We start from the raw sequence: 18,674 nt of genomic DNA, 5'->3' as shown, positions 1-18,674 counted from the left end.
ACCTGTGTATACATGTACCTAGCCACATTGCACAGAGAGAGCCTGATCTCCAAGGGTTCACACCGGCCCGGAGCGCGCTGGGCGGAGCAGCCGGAAGTGCCGGCGCGCGCTGTCAGCGACGCCGGAAGTCCTCGGCCGGCCTGGCGGTAACCTTGCGGGCCGGGCCGCCGCTGCCGAGGTGTGCTCTGCGCGTGTGAGCGTTGGCCCCGCGAGTCTCGTTAGCTGCTGGGGGCCGCCGAGGTCGCGCGGGAGGGCGCCGAGGGCCGCGGAGCGCAGGCGCGCGGTCAGGGCCTCGCAGCCGACATGTCACTGGTGGCGGAAGCGTTCGTCTCCCAGATCGCAGGTAGCCCGCGTGGGCGCGGACGGGGCGGGGGCGACGCGGGGCAGCGGCGGGCAGCCGCGTGGGGGAAGGGGCGGTAGTTTCCCTGCAGCTGTGGGGCGAGAGTCCGGAGCCCACAGCCCGGTTGGAGGCGGCCATGCAGGCCTGGCCTCACTTTCCGGAGGAGGAAACTGAGGACACGTGGCCAAGGTCACCCTGCCGGGGCAGAGTCCCGTCCACACTCCCCCCGCGGCGCTTTGTTCAGCGTTTTGGTGTGTGGAGGAGGCGCCGGGCTCGGTGGAGGTGGGGGCGTGGCCTCAGGGCCGTCCCCCAAGGCCTCTGTGGGTGTGGGGCAGCCTCTGGGGTGGTGGTTCTCTAGTTTGGGGTGCCCATCACCAGTCAGCTTCCCTTCTGTACCTGTTGTTGACAGGCCACCCAAGTTCTTGCTTCTCCGAGCCACTTGCAAAATCCGTAGGATTCTTTGAACTGTTCACAATTGGCATGAAGTTTTAAAAAAGTAAACACTTGATGGTCGTACTTGTTAACAGATTTATAATTTTTTTTTTTTTTTTTTTTCCTGATTGAGGTTTTTGTTTTGGTGAAAGTGACTATGGTAAAGAAAGTGAAGAGTTTAGGTTACGTGAGTTCGTTAAGGAGATAGGATAAACAGGAACATTTGAAATAAAGTAGTGTTTTGGAAATGGAAAGTATAATATGTTATTACTTTGCCAAGTGTATTGAATTTGTGTGAACAAAGATTTCCCTTTTCCTTTAAAATATAATTTTATAGGGGAGGGGAGAAATTTAAGTTAGATTTGTAAGCAGCCTGAAAGTAGCGATGCTTGTTTTGTTCCCCATTGTACCCTAGTACCTGTCTGTTGGTTCTCTATAAACACCATGACTTGAGTAAGTGAGATTTCAAGTAATGGTTATTTCTGTATGTTGTCATAGCTATTTGTAGTAATCTGTTGTGGTAGGAGGAAACTTTTAAAGATAGATAATTCTGTAAATAGTATTACAACAGCTCCTATTTCAAAATACTGCATGAATGAATTTTAGGTGTGTTAAATATTTAACTGTAACACAAACTAATTTGTAGTAAAATAATTAGAAGGAAATTACAAGGACGAGTACAGGATATTATTTTAACAATACTAGGTAGCAGAAGAGGTTCCTAGGCAAAACAGAATACACTCCATAATAGAAAATATTGGCATTTTCTATTGAAATATTGAATATTGAAAGCGTTTGAAGATAAAAGACATTGTGAATAGCTGGGTGTGGTGACTCTTGTCTGTAATCACAAACACTTGGAAGGCTGAGACACATGGATTGCAGGCTTGAGGATGGCTACCCTGGGTTTCAAATACAAAAATGCCATCATAAATAAATTTGTACATATTAATAAGAAAACCAATTAAAAAGAAAACCTTCCAAAAGAAAGACAAAGAATCTGAATGAGTATTTCATAAAAGGAGAAATACAAGTAGACAATGGACATGTGAATAGATGTGCTCCATGAATAACTGATAAATCTTCTACCTAGGCAAGTGTGAATATGATAATCTCTAGTATTGTCATAGAGAATAGAGAAACATTACTTTCTAACTTAGAGGGTATGTAAATTAGGTTCCCTTTAGGAGCAAAACATAGCAATATTTACTAAAATGTTATACTTTAACCCAGAACTCATCTGTATATGGTTTATCTGATAGAAATTTGAGCATAAATTCTTAAAAGAACTATACAATACTCTTTATTGTAGCCTTATTTCTGATAGCAAAAAATAAGAATGTTCCTGATGTATACAGACTTTGATATAACAATCCAATTTCATTTCAGTACCTAAAATAAATGAGTTGTCAGAAGAGATATTTACTCTATTATTAATATTCCTAATTGACAAGCTGTGGAAGCAAACTAAGTGTCAACAGATGAATGGGTCAAAAGGATGGGCATATATACATAAAGAATACTATTCAGCTTAATAAGAAGGTAATTCATTCATGATGATATGGATAGAGCTCGACATTATAGTAACTGACACCAGATAGGAATAGAATCACAGATACTGTTGCTGAACAAAGTTAATCTTGTGCAAACAGAGAGCAGACAGGTGATTACCAGAGGCTGGGGCACTGGGTGGTGGGTAGGGATGGGAGAGGTGGAAAGGGGCAACGTTGGTCAGAGGGCACAATCTGCCATTTAGACTCAAGGAGCGAAGTTTTGTGGTTTGTGTTCCTTCATGTTAACCACAGTTGGTAGTAACACTGTCTTCCTTAGGTTTCTAATGCTGTGATAAAGGCTATGACAAAATAACTTGGGAAGAAAATGTTTCTTTCAGTCCCTCATGAAGGGAAGTCAGGGCAGGAACTCAAGCAGGAACCTGGAGGCAGAAACTAGAGCAGAGACCACGGAGGAGGACCACTGCCTACCTGCTTGTTCTTGTAGTTTTCTCAACCTGCTTGCTTATACAACCAACCAGGACCACCTGCCCAGGGGCGGCACAATGCCCACAGTGAACTGGGTCTTCAGGTATCACTCATTAATAAAGGAAATGCTCCACAATCTTGCCCATTAGGCCAGACTGATGAAAGGATTTTTTTTTTTTTTTAATTGAGATTTCCTCTTTCATGATCTGAGTTTATGAACATTTGACAGAAACCAACCAGCACAAATGTGTTTTTCAAAATAGCCAAAAGGATAGATTTCTAATGTTATCACAAGAAAGTTGACTAGTTGATGATGGACATGTTAAGTAGCTTGATCTTTACATAGTATGTACCTATGTTAAAAACTTCACATTTGTCACTTCAAAAAATGAATTTATTTTTTGACATGGTGATAAACAGTTGTAATAGTAGCAGTTGGGAGGCAGAGACAGGAAGATTGCCAATTCCAGGTCAATCTGGGCTGTATAGAGAGATCCTGCCTCTAGGGGGGAAAAGGAAGAAAGAAAAATAAATTTATGAGCAAATATTTGTGTATTTACAGATACTAAAACTGAAGAAATACTATATATGTTAGCTTGTAGGCTAGAATTATACTAAGTAAAAAGTTACAGCATGACATTTGTCCTGTATATGAACACATATATGCTTACATAAGCAAAGAAAAACTTAGAGGAATTCAACAAATTCTCCTTAGGGTGTTTCAAGAAAAATCAAAGTGTTGATAGAGGGTAGAAGTTTGTGTTTCTGAATTGTTTGAATTACTGTAGTGTGCCTATTTTACTTTTGTAATTTAAATAATTACAAATTTTTAAGTTAAAAGATTATACTTAGTTAAGAACTGAAAAGAAAATGATCTGGGTTTGATCTTGACCTGTAAGTGATTTATAAATGTAACTCAAACCCAACAGCTATCCACAGTATTCTGTTTCTGGTCATAATTTCGTGTTTTTTGGTAACCTGTGGGGTAGAGATATGTATTTACATAGTTCTTGTTGTATTTTTTTTTTTTTTTTTTTCCTCCCTGAGACAGGGTTTCTCTGTATCTTTGGAGCCTGTCCTGGAACTCTCTCTGTAGATCAGGCTGGCCTCGAACTCACAGAGATTCACCTGCCTCTGCCTCCCGATTGCTGGGATTAAAGGCATGCACCACCATCCCGTTATAACAATAAATAATCATGACTTTTTTTGTAATTGAGAACTTAAATTTTAATATATATGATAGTTTGGTTATTCTTCCAGTGGACATGAACTAGCATACTTTTTTGGTAATGTCTTTTGGAAACTTTTAAGGCATCTGGTGTTTGTGGCATTTCTGCAGTGCCTTCCCTGAGAGGCTGATTTTTTTTTTTTTTTTTTAAATTTTAATTAGAATCAAGCTTGTTTTACATGTCAATCCCAGTTCCCTCTCCCCCCTCCCCCTCCTCTCCTGCCTTGTACCATCCCCCTATCCCATTCCCTTTTTGCTCCCCAGGGAGGATGAGGCCTTCCATGGGGGATCTTCAAAGTCTGTCACATCATTTGGAGCAGGGCCTAGGCCCTCCCCCATGTGTCTAGGCTGAAAGAATAACCCTCTATGTGGAATGGGTGAGAGGCTGAAGGACGTCAGTGAGCTGCTGTAGTGTAGGTTTGGAGTGTTCTCCAAAGACCCATGTTATCTAAAGTTTTGTTTCCCCTCTGTGGCATTGGGAACTAACTGGTAGAAACTAAGAGGTGGTGATTGTGAGACCTTGGTCTCTTTTGCTGTGTGTGAGCAGCTTTGTTTTGATAACACCTGCTTCACCACAGGTCCAAAGCAGTGAGGTGGCCCTAGAGTGAATCAAAACCTCCTGAGACAAAATAAACCTTTCTTCTTTGTAAGTTGATGATTTCATACATTTGTTAGAGTAATGAGTAATGGAAAGCTTAATACTAGAGAAGCTTTCTTTGAATTGCACTGTTTAACTGATCACTTTTGTCTCTTTACTAGCAGTGTCTCTCTCTTGCTCATAAGGGTTTCCAATTATTCCTTATCGAGGATTTCTCTGTCTCCACAACCCTTAACTTTTTTTTTCAAGGCTTTGTTAATTATTAATTAGCATATTGTTAGTCTGTGAATTAACTTTTTTTTTTGGGGGGGGGCTTCCAATCTTGCTTTACTCCTAAAATAATCTTTACATTGCAAGTTGCAGTGGGATTGTTGTCTTTTTAATTTTTATTTTCTTAAAATATTAAGTGAAACTTTTCTTGTTTCAACACCTTTCTTGGTTTCCCAATGTCAGTAGGGCTAAGTGTCTTAACAACCTCTCTATACGGAATTCCTAGTCTGTCATTCTGGCTTGGTCTTTTGCTCCTCTCTTCTCTCAGCCTCCAGCCTTTCTAAACCATTTGTAATATCCATCTTTATCCCATGCTGTTGTCTGCTTGAAGTGTCTATTTAAACAACTCCTGTTTCTTCTCAAGACTGAACACCATTTGAATGTGTGTCTCTGACATTTTTTCCTTGTCAAATGATATTAAAAAATAATAGTAATGATCCATGGTCATTATGGAGAATGAAAATAATCCAGAGAACTGTTAGGAATAAAGTAAAAATCACCCAGCAGCCTACTGCCAAAATTAAGACTTTAAAATCCCATCTCACATTCAAAATTTTGGTGAGCAAATCCATCATTTATTTCCCCTAAATTAAAAATACAGACAGATAATATAGAGAGTACATTTCCTTTGTCATATAATGGATCTCTTCTCATGTCTATGATGAAATTATATGCTGTCAGATTGAATGGCTATGTAGTATTTCATTATAGTAAAGACACCATAAATATGAGATCATTTTTTTTTTTTTTTTTTTTTTTTTTTGATACAGTAACAAAGTGTAGCCCTGGCTGTCCTGCAACTTTCTCTGTAGACCAGGCTCATTGAATTCACAGATCTTTGCCTGCCTCTGCCTCCCAAATTCCACACTTAAAGACGAGCACCACTACCACCTGGTCATTGTGAAATTATATTCTGATGGGTTTTTAGGGCTTTTGTTTTGTTTTGTTTTTATGAGACAGGGTCTCATGAAGTAGCCTTGCCTGGTTGGCCTGGATCTTGCTTATGTAGACCAGGCTGGCCTGGTCTCATAGAGCTGCCTCTGCCTCTGCCTCTGCCTCTCTGCCTCTCTGCCTCTCTGCCTCTCTGCCTCTCTGCCTCTCTGCCTCTCTGCCTCTCTGCCTCTCTGCCTCTCTGCCTCTCTGCCTCTCTGCCTCTCTGCCTCTCTGCCTCTCTGCCTCTCTGCCTCTCTGCCTCTCTGCCTCTCTGCCTCTCTGCCTCTCTGCCTCTCTGCCTCTCTGCCTCTCTGCCTCTCTGCCTCTCTGCCTCTCTGCCTCTCTGCCTCTCTGCCTCTCTGCCTCTCTGCCTCTCTGCCTCCTGAGTGCTGGGGTTTTTAGGCTGTTGTATCAATTCGTATAAATTAAAGGTTGGTGGCAGTTGGAGCTCTGTGTCTACACAGGAATACTTCTGTTATGTGGCTGACTAAGCAAATTCAAAATTTGAAAAGCAGACAGTAATAGTATCTAGGAAGAAGAGAAAACATTTTGGGACCAGGTGCTGTTTAGAATGTGTGATCTCAGACAAGACTTAGTCCCTCTTTTAAAAGGGCTTTTAGTTTTTAACCCAGGTTACCCAACATAATCTCCTTTTAAAAAGTCATATGATTATGAATTTTAATTGTGTCATTTGAATTCCTTCACCGTGGCACCTGCATAAGTATTAGAATAGCCAGGTGAAGGTGTTTTCTATGCCTCATGATGGCCGTTGGTCTTGTTTTGTATTCCTACCATTTATTGTGTAATAGTCTGGCAGTTCATATTAACTAGAGTAGAAAAGGAATTTGGCAAGTCAGTTTGGTTATGGTGATGTGTGCCAAAAACATTGAAGGTGTATATGATTTTTTTTTCTCTTTGCATTGGGACTTGTATTTGTGTTTCTTTCTTTCATTCATTCTTTTTGGGGGGGGATTGGGGGATAAATTTCTTAAAATGGAAGAGAAATTTGAATTACTCTTTTACCCAAGTAATATGGAAAGAATAATAATTTATGACTTTGAATGAACAGTTTGGTTCTCTAGATTATTATAGGCTAGATTTGAATTTTTGTTGTTGTTATTTTGTTTTTGAGATAGGGTTTCTCTGTATACCTTTGGAGCCTATCCTACAATGCACTAATTAGACCAGGCTTGCCTCGAACTCAGATCTGCTAGCCTCTGCCTCCTGAGTGCTGGACTAAAGGCCTGTACTACCAATACCCAGCTAGATTTGGAATTTTGAAAGGATTAAAAAAAAAATGGTACTGGATATTTGTCTAAATAATCTCTGTATTTTAAGTTTTTGTTGCTTCCTTTTTTTGTTTTTGTTTTTTTTTTTTTGTTTTTGTTTTTAGTGGAAACTTTACTAATACATAAGCTTCTGGTTTACTTATTTATTTTTAGTTAGTTGAGCATGAATATGTCCCTAAATGTAAGTATCTTGAAAATAAGTGGGATTAAAACAATCATGTTTAGCTCAGTGGTAAGGGACTTACCTATCATATGGGAGACCCTGGGTTTGATTCTAGCAACACACACACACACACACACACACACACACACACACACACACACCCACCCACCCCTACACACAAAAATGGGCATATTTTAAGAATGTATTTTATATTAATAAAATTGTGCTTTCTTCTATTTTTCCCCACATTAGTACAGGGCAATGTAGATTTATATAGCACCAAGAAAGGTTCTAGAGACTTAAATAAATGAAAAAATAGAGGCTAAAAGAATATTAATATTGGTAGAGCTGTAGTATAGCCCAGGGGAAGAACATATTCAAGGTCCTGTGTTTGATGTTCAACACCACCAAAAAAGTAGCATGGGTTTTGTGTATTTGTTTTTGTTGTGGGGCAGGGTTGTTGCTGTTCACAAGGCTATCATATTGAGGTCTCAAAGTATTTAATGATGAAGCTACAACAGATAATTGAAGAAATTTATTAATTTAAGAATATGTGCCAAGAACAATACATTCAATTCTTTTGCTCTTGAAAATAATTTGTTTTTAATATGCTGTTCTGAGGATTTTCCAGGGGTATTGAGAAAGGCACCAACAAATTACTGAGAAGTTATTGAACTGGCTGTTCCATTTCAGATAATTTTTGTTATCATATGAATAGTATTATGTTATGGAACTTTATTGATAGATGTAAAGTTGATATTGAAGGGGTAGGAGGTTTTAGGCAGACCTTTCTTACCCATCAGTTCCCAAATAACCAACATGGAATCTTAATATTAATTACAAATGCTCGGTATAGGCTTCTTACTAGCTAACTCTTACTTTAAATTAACCCATATTTCTTATCTATATTTTGGCATGCCCATCTTGGTTTTTTTTTTTTTTTTCTGCATTTGCTGGCAACTCCGCCCTTCTCCTTTCCAGCATTCTGTTTGGTTCTCCTGCCTAACTTAATTCTGTTCAACTATTGGCCAGTCAGCTTCTTTATTAAGCCAGTCACAGTGACATATATTCACAGTGTATAGGAGTATTCCACAGGTGATGAAACAGACAAAATAGGAAAAGTATAAGGTTATATTTCAGATGAGAGGCAGTGTATAGTTGATTGATAGGAGGATGACTATTTACATGTTCTTACTATATTCTCAAATATATTGCAAACTAGATTCTTAAAGGCAAATGCTTTGCTCCCTTTGAAAACTTCACTATGTTGCCAAGATTCTTTGAAAGACATGTTTACTGAAATAGTCCACAGTTGAGATATAATGTCAATTTTAGTTTTCTTGTAAGTTCTATTATAATTTGGTATTCTTAAATAACATCTCTCTGAGATGTGTGTGGAATGGAACCTAGTGCCTTGAGTATGTTAGGTAAATTTCCTGTCCATGATTTTTAATGATTTATCTTAAAAGATTTTGGTGATGGTTACCCTGTAAAATATGTCAGTATTATCTCTGAAGGCTTTTGAGTTATTAATGTTAGCTTAAGCTTTCCATATTTGAATGGAAATTGAAAGAAATATCAAATCTCTTAACATTTTTCAAATATTTAAAAAATATCTTGAGAAGTAGTTATTAGATAGACTGAAGAATAGATAAGATGTTGAAAATTCATATTTTCCATTTTTTAAGACAAATTATAATATTCAGTAAATTTAGCTAAACTCATTTACATGTAGAAGAGAAGTATTTGATTTGCCAGTAAGAAAAATGCATGATTTAATTTTTTATTGCTTTGTAAATGATCCTCTATTCTTGAACTCTCTTTTTATTTTTGTACAGTCTATAAATGAATCATGGTTTGAACTTTTTTACATCAGTAATAAAAATGAAAATTGATGGGTTAGTAATGAAGGCTCTTTTCATAAAAACAATCATTTTGTCATGACAATTTCCATTAATGTAACTGTGTTAGCAAAATAGAAGCCATAAAATGCATTTCATTGTGTGTTTTTGTGCTAATTGCATATTTTAATTACTAAGAACTTTTCTAAACCACAGAAATTTCTTTATAACTTAGTCTGCCTTTGGATTAAAAGAAGATTTCTGGTGTATATTTATACTATTGAATACAATGTTCTTCAATGTAATAGAATTTCTTTTTACATGTATTTCATTATTGGGCAATTGAAGCATTGACTAGAACTTTATGTAAATAAATTTTATCATCTTTTGAGTATTAAGAGGCCATCATTACTTTCCTTTTGTTAGTTTCCTTTTCTTATCAATCTTTATGGCAAACGAAAATGTTTTGGGGATGGAAGTATAACCCAGTAGAATACTTGCCTAGCATGCTGTCCTAGCATGCTTGAGGCCCTGGTTTCAGTCCTCAGCACCACAAAAACAAAAAAACAATTGTGGACATCTTGAATTATAAGTAATGTTTAATTGTTAATTTAAAGGGTTGTTACATTCTCATTGTTTTTACCATTACCATTTATCAGTTTAAGACACTGATTTGGGGCTGGAGAGATGGCTCAGCCATAGGCTCACAACCAAAAATATTAGACACTGATTTGGCTAGTGATGAGAACTAGTTATAATAATATAATAATTATTTAACTGGTAATTGATTTTTTTTTTGGTTCTTCAGTTGGAATTATGAATTATTGTTTCTATATTTTCCTCTGTACTAGGGGTCTACAGAGGAGGAAAGTCAATAGGGCATAGGTATAGACATGAATATGTGAGAGGGAATTTATTTGAGGAATTGGCTTATTTGATTATGGAGCATGAGATGTTGCACACAGGCTGTCTATAACCTGGAGACCTTGGGATGCTGGTAGTGGGTTCATTCCAAATCTGAAGTTCTCAGAACCAGGGAAGCTGATGTTTTAGTGTAAGACTGAAGGCTTGAGAGAACTCAGGGAGTGACTGATATTAAGTCTCTGGAGTTCAAAGATTGTAGTTCCCAGGGCAGGAGACTAGGACCCAGCTCAGGGAGGAGAGGAATCAAGCAAGAGAAGGAAGAGGGAGGAAGGGAACATGAATCTTCTCTCCTGCATTATTTATGGTGGTTGGAGGAATGTTTGTTTCATCTTACACTTTATAGTCCTTCATCAGGGGAAGTGAAGGGAAAAAATCAAGGTAGGAACCTGCAGGTAGGAAATGATGCAGAGGTCATTCATGGAGGAATGCTTCTACTGACTTGTGACCTGAACCTATAAGAATAAGGAAAGGGTCCCTGATGGCCAGGTGTTGAGGGGGAGAATTGGGGATGAGAAGATAAAGAAGGCAGAAAGCTGGGACCAGGAGTTCTTGCATAAGCTGATGGCTTATGAAAATTTATTAAAAAGTATAGTATCTTATACCCTGTTTGTAGGGGGAAATAGGCTGAAGTCAGCAGAAAGCTAAATCAAACAGAAGATACCTCAGACACAGCTGTTTTAGGACAGATAACCACACACTGAATTCCCAGGAACTGAAATAGTGACTCCTTTTAGGCCAGTGGTTCTCAACTCATGGGTCTCGACCTCTTTGGGGGGTTGAGCTACCTTTTCACAGAGGTTGCATATCAGATATCCTGTATATCAGATATTTACATTACAATTCATAACAGTAATAAAAATACAGTTATGAAGTAGCAACAAAAATAATTTTATGGTTGGGAATCACCAAAATATGAGGAACTATATAAAAAGGTCACAGCATTAGGAAAGTTAAAAACCACTGTTCTAGGCCATGGCTCTAGCCCCAGACCAACTCTTACCAAGTCTGCCCTTGGGCAAGGACACAGCTAAAGTTCCATTTGTCCTTCCATCAGGGCCTCTGAAAAAGTCTTGGATTGGCCTGGCTCCCAAAGGCTTGTTCTTAATGGCCTACTCAACCTGCTTTCTTATACATCCCAGGACCACCTGCTCAGGGTGGGTTTGGCCTTCATGTCAAATTTTAATTTGTTCTTGCCCCTTAGCTGATTAGGGGAAGAACATATTTACCAGTCTCTTCTGTAAACACCCTCACAGACACACCCACAAATAACACCTAGATTGTTCTCTGAATAGTCCTTGATCGCAACACCTAAAATTAAATCATTATAGTCCCCTAAAATATTTCTCCATCTTTTTCATGTGTTTGTATTTTAGAATTCATGGACAAATATTTATATTTCAACTTACTGTTTTAGATTATCTTTCTACCATAGATAATTGACTTTATTGGTCTGCCTGTAGAAAAAGATGTGGTAAGATTTGAGTTATGTTAGATGAATTAAATTATTTAATCTGTTGGAGTCATTGTTTTTCTTTTTGAATAATGTAGCAGCTGTCGTACAGATCAACTCTCTCCCTCTCTCTCTCTCTCTCTCTCTCTCTCTCTCTCTCTCTCTCTGTGTGTGTGTGTGTGTGTGTGTGTGTGTGTGGTTTAGACTTCTGTTGTCTTCGTTGCTTGCTGTTCACCTTATTAACTGAGTCAGGGTTTCTCTCAGTCTAACCCAGAGCTCACAAATAATGGCTACTCTGGTTAGCCATCATGTTCCAGGGATCCTTGTCTATACCTCCCATGTATAGGAACTAGGATTCTTAATATAATTCATCTAATTTTATTCTTTCAACAATCTTAGAAGACATTTACTATTTCCTCCTTTACAGTAAGATAATGAGGTCAGAAAAGGTTAAGCAACTTGGTCAAGTTTACTCAGATGATAAATTATAAAACTGGGAGAAGCTACATGACTTCAAGGCCTAAACTTTTTCTTTACAACACCTGTTTTCACTTACTGTGTTGTAAATGGTTGTTATCCCCTCTTGTTTCCTTTCCTTCCATGTTAACCATTCAGTAAAATTAAATTCTGGAGTACAATGACAATTTTATATTCATCTTTTTCTTATTAAAGTAATTTATGTTTTAGGCATTTATTAGCTTGTTTGTTCATTTAAATGGCTTTAATATTTTTTTTGGGGGGAGGGAATCTTAAAATTACAACATATCACCAAAGTATGTTTTAATACATAGTTTTCAGTCATATTCACAAATATATACTTGAGTAAATAGAGTAAGATGGTAAAAAATCTTTGAATTAATCTACAAAGAGCCTCAGTATCATTTTATCTGAGCTAAATGAGTGAAAGAGATGAAAATAATATAATCTTATTTTAAGTGCCACTTGTGTCTCTAGGTCATTTATTTTAAATGTGTATATTATGTATATTAAATGAACAAAAAAAATGGATCGTAGACCTGCTAAATGTACTTTCTGAAATGAATGTTATGTAGTTTATGTATTCACACACTGCAAGCAACTAAGGCCCAGATAACTTGTAACCAAGGCCGTAACTCTGTAAAACTTTCTCTCTCTCTCTCTCTCTCTCTCTCTCTCTCTCTCTCTCTCTCCCTGTCTGTCTCTCTCTCTCACACACACATATGTATGTGCTGAGATTATAGGCATGCACCACAGCACCTGGTTTTATAGGGCACTGGAGATTGCGCCTAGTTCTTTGTGTGCACTAGGCAAGCATTCTATAACTGAGGCACATTTCAAGCCCCACAGAACCCTCATTGAGTCCTTATTTGAATCTGTTAGTCTTTAATCTCAGTGTATGTACTTTCTTGCTTTAAATTCTAAATTGTGTTACCACTATGCTACACAATGCTGCTTACCTGTGTTTTAGATTTATGAAAATGATATTATGGCTCCCTTTTAGTTAAAAACACTTTCTGGCATTAACTGATCTCTCAAACTGTTGAGGTCCTGGGGGGATTTTTTTTTAATGAGAAAAAGATTTATTTTTATTTTTAGTTGTGTGTGTCTGTGTTGGTATATGCCTGTGAGTGCAGGTGCCTTTGGAGGCTAGAAGAGGTCATTGGATTCCTCAGAGCTGGAGTTAACAGGTGAGAGTGTGAGCTGCCCAATACAGGTGCTGGGATCTGAATGTGGGTCCTCTGCAAGAGGTCTTAACCACTGAACCATCTCTCCAAGCCTGGAAGAATGGTTTTAAACTCCTGTTTTGGGGAGAGTCACTCCTTAACACATTTGTTGTAAAGTCTTTAAACACCTCTCTTCACTTGTACCTTGGGGACATGATTTAATCATCTTGTGATTATTAGCTGGGATTTGTTGTTACTTTCTTTTCTATAGCTTGCAGGTCAAATTAATGTTGAATTTAATATCTAATACAACATTCCTTAAATTCCCATTTTGATAGTCATATTATATTTTAACTCTAACTATCTTAAAAACCCATTTAGTTATGTTTGCCTGACAAATGATGGGTTTTAAAATTAGTGTATTTGTTGGTATCACTGAGATCATCAGTCTGGTGTGTTATATCAAATTAGTGAATTTATTTCTTCTTTGTATGTTCTATGGTAACTCTTGATTAAGATCTGCCAACTGCTTGTTTGAGCATTTTGTTGCTTGTATTTGCATTTATACCTTCGGCAGAAAGTCATTTGAATTTGGATATAGACTGCACATGTGTCTTACTCTTTTTCTGTAACACTGTAAGTGGTGTTGCTGGGCTGAAGAAATGACATCTGTAAGCTTTTGGAATATAGTCGCCTAAGGATAAACGGAGTTTGACTTCATTAGTGTACAAATGATAGGTTTGTGTAGAGTTATTATAGCATTAATCAATTTGATGGATTGGAAAAATGACAGAATTGAAGTAGCATGTAATATTAGTGCCTATTATTCTACAAATTATGTCTTCACCTATGCTCATATGCCAGAGGAGTCATGTTATGCATTAGAAATGCAGAATTTAAGAAAGGAGAGACCAACAACAGAGGGCACCTCTTTTCATGGCCTGTCTCTTGTCCTCTTAGATTAGATCAAGAAATGGACCTTGGTACCTAGACTTTTTTATTAGGTTACCACTTTGATAGTGTGTGAAGTAACCCTGAATGAATGGGATGGAAGAATCATCTGTCACCAGAATGACTTATCACTTACCTTGACATTGAGGACACTGAAAGTGATATGTAAATTCTCTAAGAGACCTAATGATATACATATATGGATTTATTTGCTACCAGTCATTTCAATAGTATTATAATAGACTGCTAGTAAAGAATATTGATATTTAGGATTATATTTACTGATAAGGCTTAAGGCTAGCTTAAATACAATTAAAATAATGTTGAGCAAATATTTATGTTTGCTGTTGTTAGTTTATCATATATTTCTAGCAATTTATGCATTATTTTATCCCCTAAAGACTGAAACTTAGAGTTGTCTTCTTTTTTGCTTTTGGTAAAGGAAGACACTAAGTAGGGAGTAATCAGAGTACTGACTAGAGCAAAGTAGAAGTTGGTAAAGGACTGGCTAGCTTTTCAATAGCATCAGTTGGGATATGCACTTAGAGGGCTTTGATTTATTTCTAGTTCTTTATTATATTTACAAAATGGTAATATGTTTTCATAAAAATAATAAATTTAAAGGAAATTTGCCTGAGTACTGTTAAAGTAGCAATTCTATTGTTTTGAATTAAGATTTGTTTTATTATGTAGATGAGTGTTTTGCCTCTGTGTATGTTTGTGTACTATGTATGTGCTTGGTACCTACAGAATTCAGAAGAGGACATCAGCACTCTTGGAACTGGAGTTGGAAGCCATGGTGGTGAAACATGAACCTAGGTCCCAAGAATAACAAAAGCTCTAACCATCGAACCATCTCTTTCAGCTCCCATGTTAAAGTAGACCATTAAGAGTATCTTTGTTTTAGCATGGAAAAGATGAAATAGTTTTTTAATCTTAGAAAAAAGATGTATCTTAGTTTTATTTAGAATGTGTGTTTGTGTGTGCATGTACATGTATGCCATAGAATGTTTGGAGAGATCAGAAAAAAACCCCATAGGAGTTAATTTTTCTCTTTACACAGTGTGCGTCCTGGGGATTGAATTTAGGTCAGCTTTTACCTATTGAACCATATGGTAATTTCTTTTCTTAGGACAAATTAATTTCTCCAAAAGTGGGGAGTAGTTTTTGTGTTAGCACACATGTACATTCACATGTGTACACATGAAGGCCAGTGGTTACTTCCTACCTTATTTTGAGACAGGGTTTCTCACTGAACCTGGAGATATCCTGTCTGCCTTCCAGCTTTGTGGTTCTAAGCATGTGCTGGAGCGCCAGGGGTTTTCAATGGTTGCCGGGTGTCAAACTCAGGCCCTCATGTTTGTTTGAGTGACAAACATTTTACCAACTGACCTATTTCTCTAGCTGCCAAAGTAGATAGTTTTACTTTGGAATTCTTACAAGTATATTAGCTTGAAATGGTAATTAGACAACAAATTAAAACTTGATAAATTCAAATTTACAACTGCTGTTATTTATTGGAAGCAGCTGAGAATCTAAGATTTTAACAAAAAACTTCAGAACTACAGAAAAACTTTTGTATCTAAGAATTTATTTGTAGGAAATGAGAGATACAATATTGACCTCACAATATGAGAGGGTGGAAAATAATGTATGACAGATGACAAATACAAACTTTTTTTTTTTTTTTTTTTTGAGACAGGTTTCTCTGTGTAGCTTGGTCTCTCTATAGACCAGGCTGGCCTTGAATTTACATTGATCCAGGTGCTTCTGCCTCGAGTACTGGAATTAAAGGCGTGCAACACCACTACCTGGCCAAATACAAACTTTTTTAAAAAAAAGTTTCATTTTACATTCCAGCCTTAGTTTTCCTCCCACCCCCTCCTCCTGTCCTCTCTGCTCCCCCTCCCACTCCTCCTCATGGGTAAGGACTCCCATGAAGAGTCACAAATACAAACTTTTATGAACAGTACACATAAAAGAGAGATGATGTGACAATTAGACATGGCTCTGAACATGTTTGATTGGGGTTTTGCCAGTGAAAAGAAATATTGCAGGGAAACAATTTTATGAATTTTCATAAAAGTAAGAGTCTAAGTGTTCAGGGAAAATTTGACATACTCTAGTTAGACAGAAAGATCTTGGTGTAGACAAAGACCTCTATTATCTACTGATTCTTGTACGTTCCTCCCTCAGCCTTTTCTTGGCTAAAAAGCTGATTTTTACCATGAAAGAGAAGGAGACTCTCTTGTTCAGGAGTACATGAGTTCTATGGTGAAATTTGACATAAGTACTTAATTATAATGACATTCTGCCATGTGAGGTTAGAGTATATATCTTGTACTATGCAAGACAGAAGAAAATATCTGTAAATTAGCTGTGCATTTCTTACCCAGATATAAATCCCAAACCTAAAATATCTGATATTTTACATTAACTACATAGTTTTCATCAATGTCTTCATTGTGTGATAAATTCCCGTGAAAAAACAAAGCAGAAAGGATTTATTATGGTTTCAGAGGTTTTCATTCCTGGTGGGCTGGCCCCATTGTTTTGGAACTTGGAGAATGCAGGACAAAGTGAACTACTCACTTGCAGGTGGCCAGATAGCAGAATAACATTGGATTGGGTCAGGAAGGATGGGCCTTCAAAGACATATCCCCAGTGATGTACTTCTTTTAACCTACCTCCTAAAGTTTGTAAGATTTCCTAGAATAGCTTCATCTGGCCACCAAGCCATTTAACACATGAGCTTGTGGGGGGCATTTCATATTCAAATCATAACAATCAGATATTAGTGCTTATAGTAGAATATTATTTTAAGTTGTGTGACTTTTGTTTATTCTGCATTCATTTAACTCTGTGAAGCTGTGGTTCTTTGCCTGTCTAACACACTTGATGGTTTAATAAAGAGATGACTGGCCAATAGTGAGGCAGGAGCAAGGATAGGCAGGACTGGCAGGAAAAGAGTATAAATAGAAGGAGAAACGAGGAAGAAGGGAGGAGTAGCAAGAGAAGAAGGAAAGGAGGAGTCGGCTACCCAACCACCCAGCTAGCCCAGGAGTAAGAAGGAAAGTAAGATATACAGAAGAAAGATAATTAAAGTTAAGAAAAGCTGGCTAGCAACAAACCAAGCCAAGGCTGGGAATTCATAACTAATAATAAGATTCCGTGTGTGATTTACTTGGGATCTGTGTGGTGGGTCCCTCAAAAAGAGTAAAACTCATGTCACAACAAATGTTATACTTCCAGGGCCTCATAGTTGAAGCCCAAACTCTACCATGCTGTCTCACTGTTAGTGCTTTCTGTACCCTGTGACTTTAATCCAGAGGGCATCATTTTAAAATCTCATATTCTCTCTCCTGCAGTATTTAGCATGCAGAGCCAAATAGATTTAGCAATCATGGTTGTTGATTCCTTTAGTAGATATCAGACACATAAAAAGTTTACACTAAGAGTGAAAGTAGGAAGAGTTAAAAAAGTAAGTTGAAATTGGAAATCTAACTGTGTTCAGGCAACTGCTTACTAGTTTTTAGGATTGTGTTGTATGGTCTTGAAGTTGTCTGGATATTTTTTTTAAAAATGTCTTTGTCCATGATAGAGTTTCCTTATCTTCCCAGCAGCACTGTTAGCATAAAAGTGATACGGAGTAATAGTAAAAGAGGTGATAATAATAAAACCTAACATCATCCAGCCAGCATTTCCTGTGTGCCAGGTTCTAAGGATGACCTGAATTCCAGACTCAGTTTATTTTATGCTAGGAGACATAACTAAACATTCAGATTTAAATCTATCAACTGTGACAAGTGGTGTAAAGGGTGTCTGTGTAAGGGAACATTTGAGCAGTTTAGGGAGAGCAATAAAGACTTCTTGGGGTAAAATGAGTGTCTGAGGCTCTTGCTCACAGACTCAGAGATCCCAGGACTGGAAGAGCGGAACACTTGAACAGGTTCTTTCTGAGAGCTGGCTCTGTTCAGCTGCATAGGTTATATGTCCACAAACAAACCAGATTCTACTTGAGCAAGTGATGTTTGAGCTGAGATGTTATGACATAAGAGGAGGGAAGAATATTGTAAGGAAAGTAAACAGCACAAAAGAGTTCGTTGTATTTAGAAACTGGATGGAAGGCATTATGGATGGAATGCAGGGTGGGAAGGACTTGGAGAACCTGTGTGATAGGTAGAAAAGAGGCCAAGAAGATCTGGGGCTTCATTCCAAGAACCACATGTAACTCTTGGTATAGTTTAGGCATAAGTAACTTGCACTTTGATAGTATTGAACAACCCTTTCTCCCAACTTGCATTTTTTTTCACCAACTCCCTTTTAAGAAACATATTTTAGTTTTACCTTTTCTAGTTATTCTGAGGCTACTCCTCTCTGGATGTTTACAATGGCCTTTCGTACTAGGGAGTGGTTTAGTAGTAGAAGTTGAAAGTACATATGGGTAGGTGATATGAAATATTATTTACTATTGGAAGTAATTTCATTTTATTTTTTTATATATTTATTATTATTATTATTATTATTATTACGTATTGATCCCAGTTCCCTGTCCTCCCTCCCTCCTATGCCCCCGGGTCCCCCTCCCATCCCCAGTCCACAGGGAGGGTGATGCCTTCCAGGAGGGAATCAC

The 18,674-nt window shown here is 37.7% G+C and overlaps 1 protein-coding gene across 3 annotated transcripts in view; it reads left to right on the top strand.

Moving 5' to 3' along the window:
• The first annotated feature begins 162 nt into the window (after positions 1-162).
• Mtx2 (metaxin 2) overlaps positions 163-18,674 on the top strand; it is a 57,136-nt gene continuing 38,624 nt past the window's right edge. The window contains exon 1 of one of the 3 annotated variants that reach the window (XM_051184444.1): positions 163-343. In XM_051184444.1, the coding sequence (XP_051040401.1) occupies positions 304-343 (40 nt within the window). In that variant the 5' untranslated portion in view covers positions 163-303. The remainder of the gene's footprint in view (positions 344-18,674) is intronic. The other 2 variants (XM_051184442.1, XM_051184443.1) reach the window with 2 other exon arrangements.

The sequence above is a fragment of the Phodopus roborovskii genome, unplaced genomic scaffold, assembly GCF_943737965.1.
Source record: "Phodopus roborovskii unplaced genomic scaffold, PHOROB, whole genome shotgun sequence".
Classification (NCBI taxonomy): Eukaryota; Metazoa; Chordata; class Mammalia; order Rodentia; family Cricetidae; genus Phodopus; species Phodopus roborovskii.
Note: the sequence above shows the minus strand (reverse complement) of the source record. Positions and strands in the feature narration are given on the sequence as shown.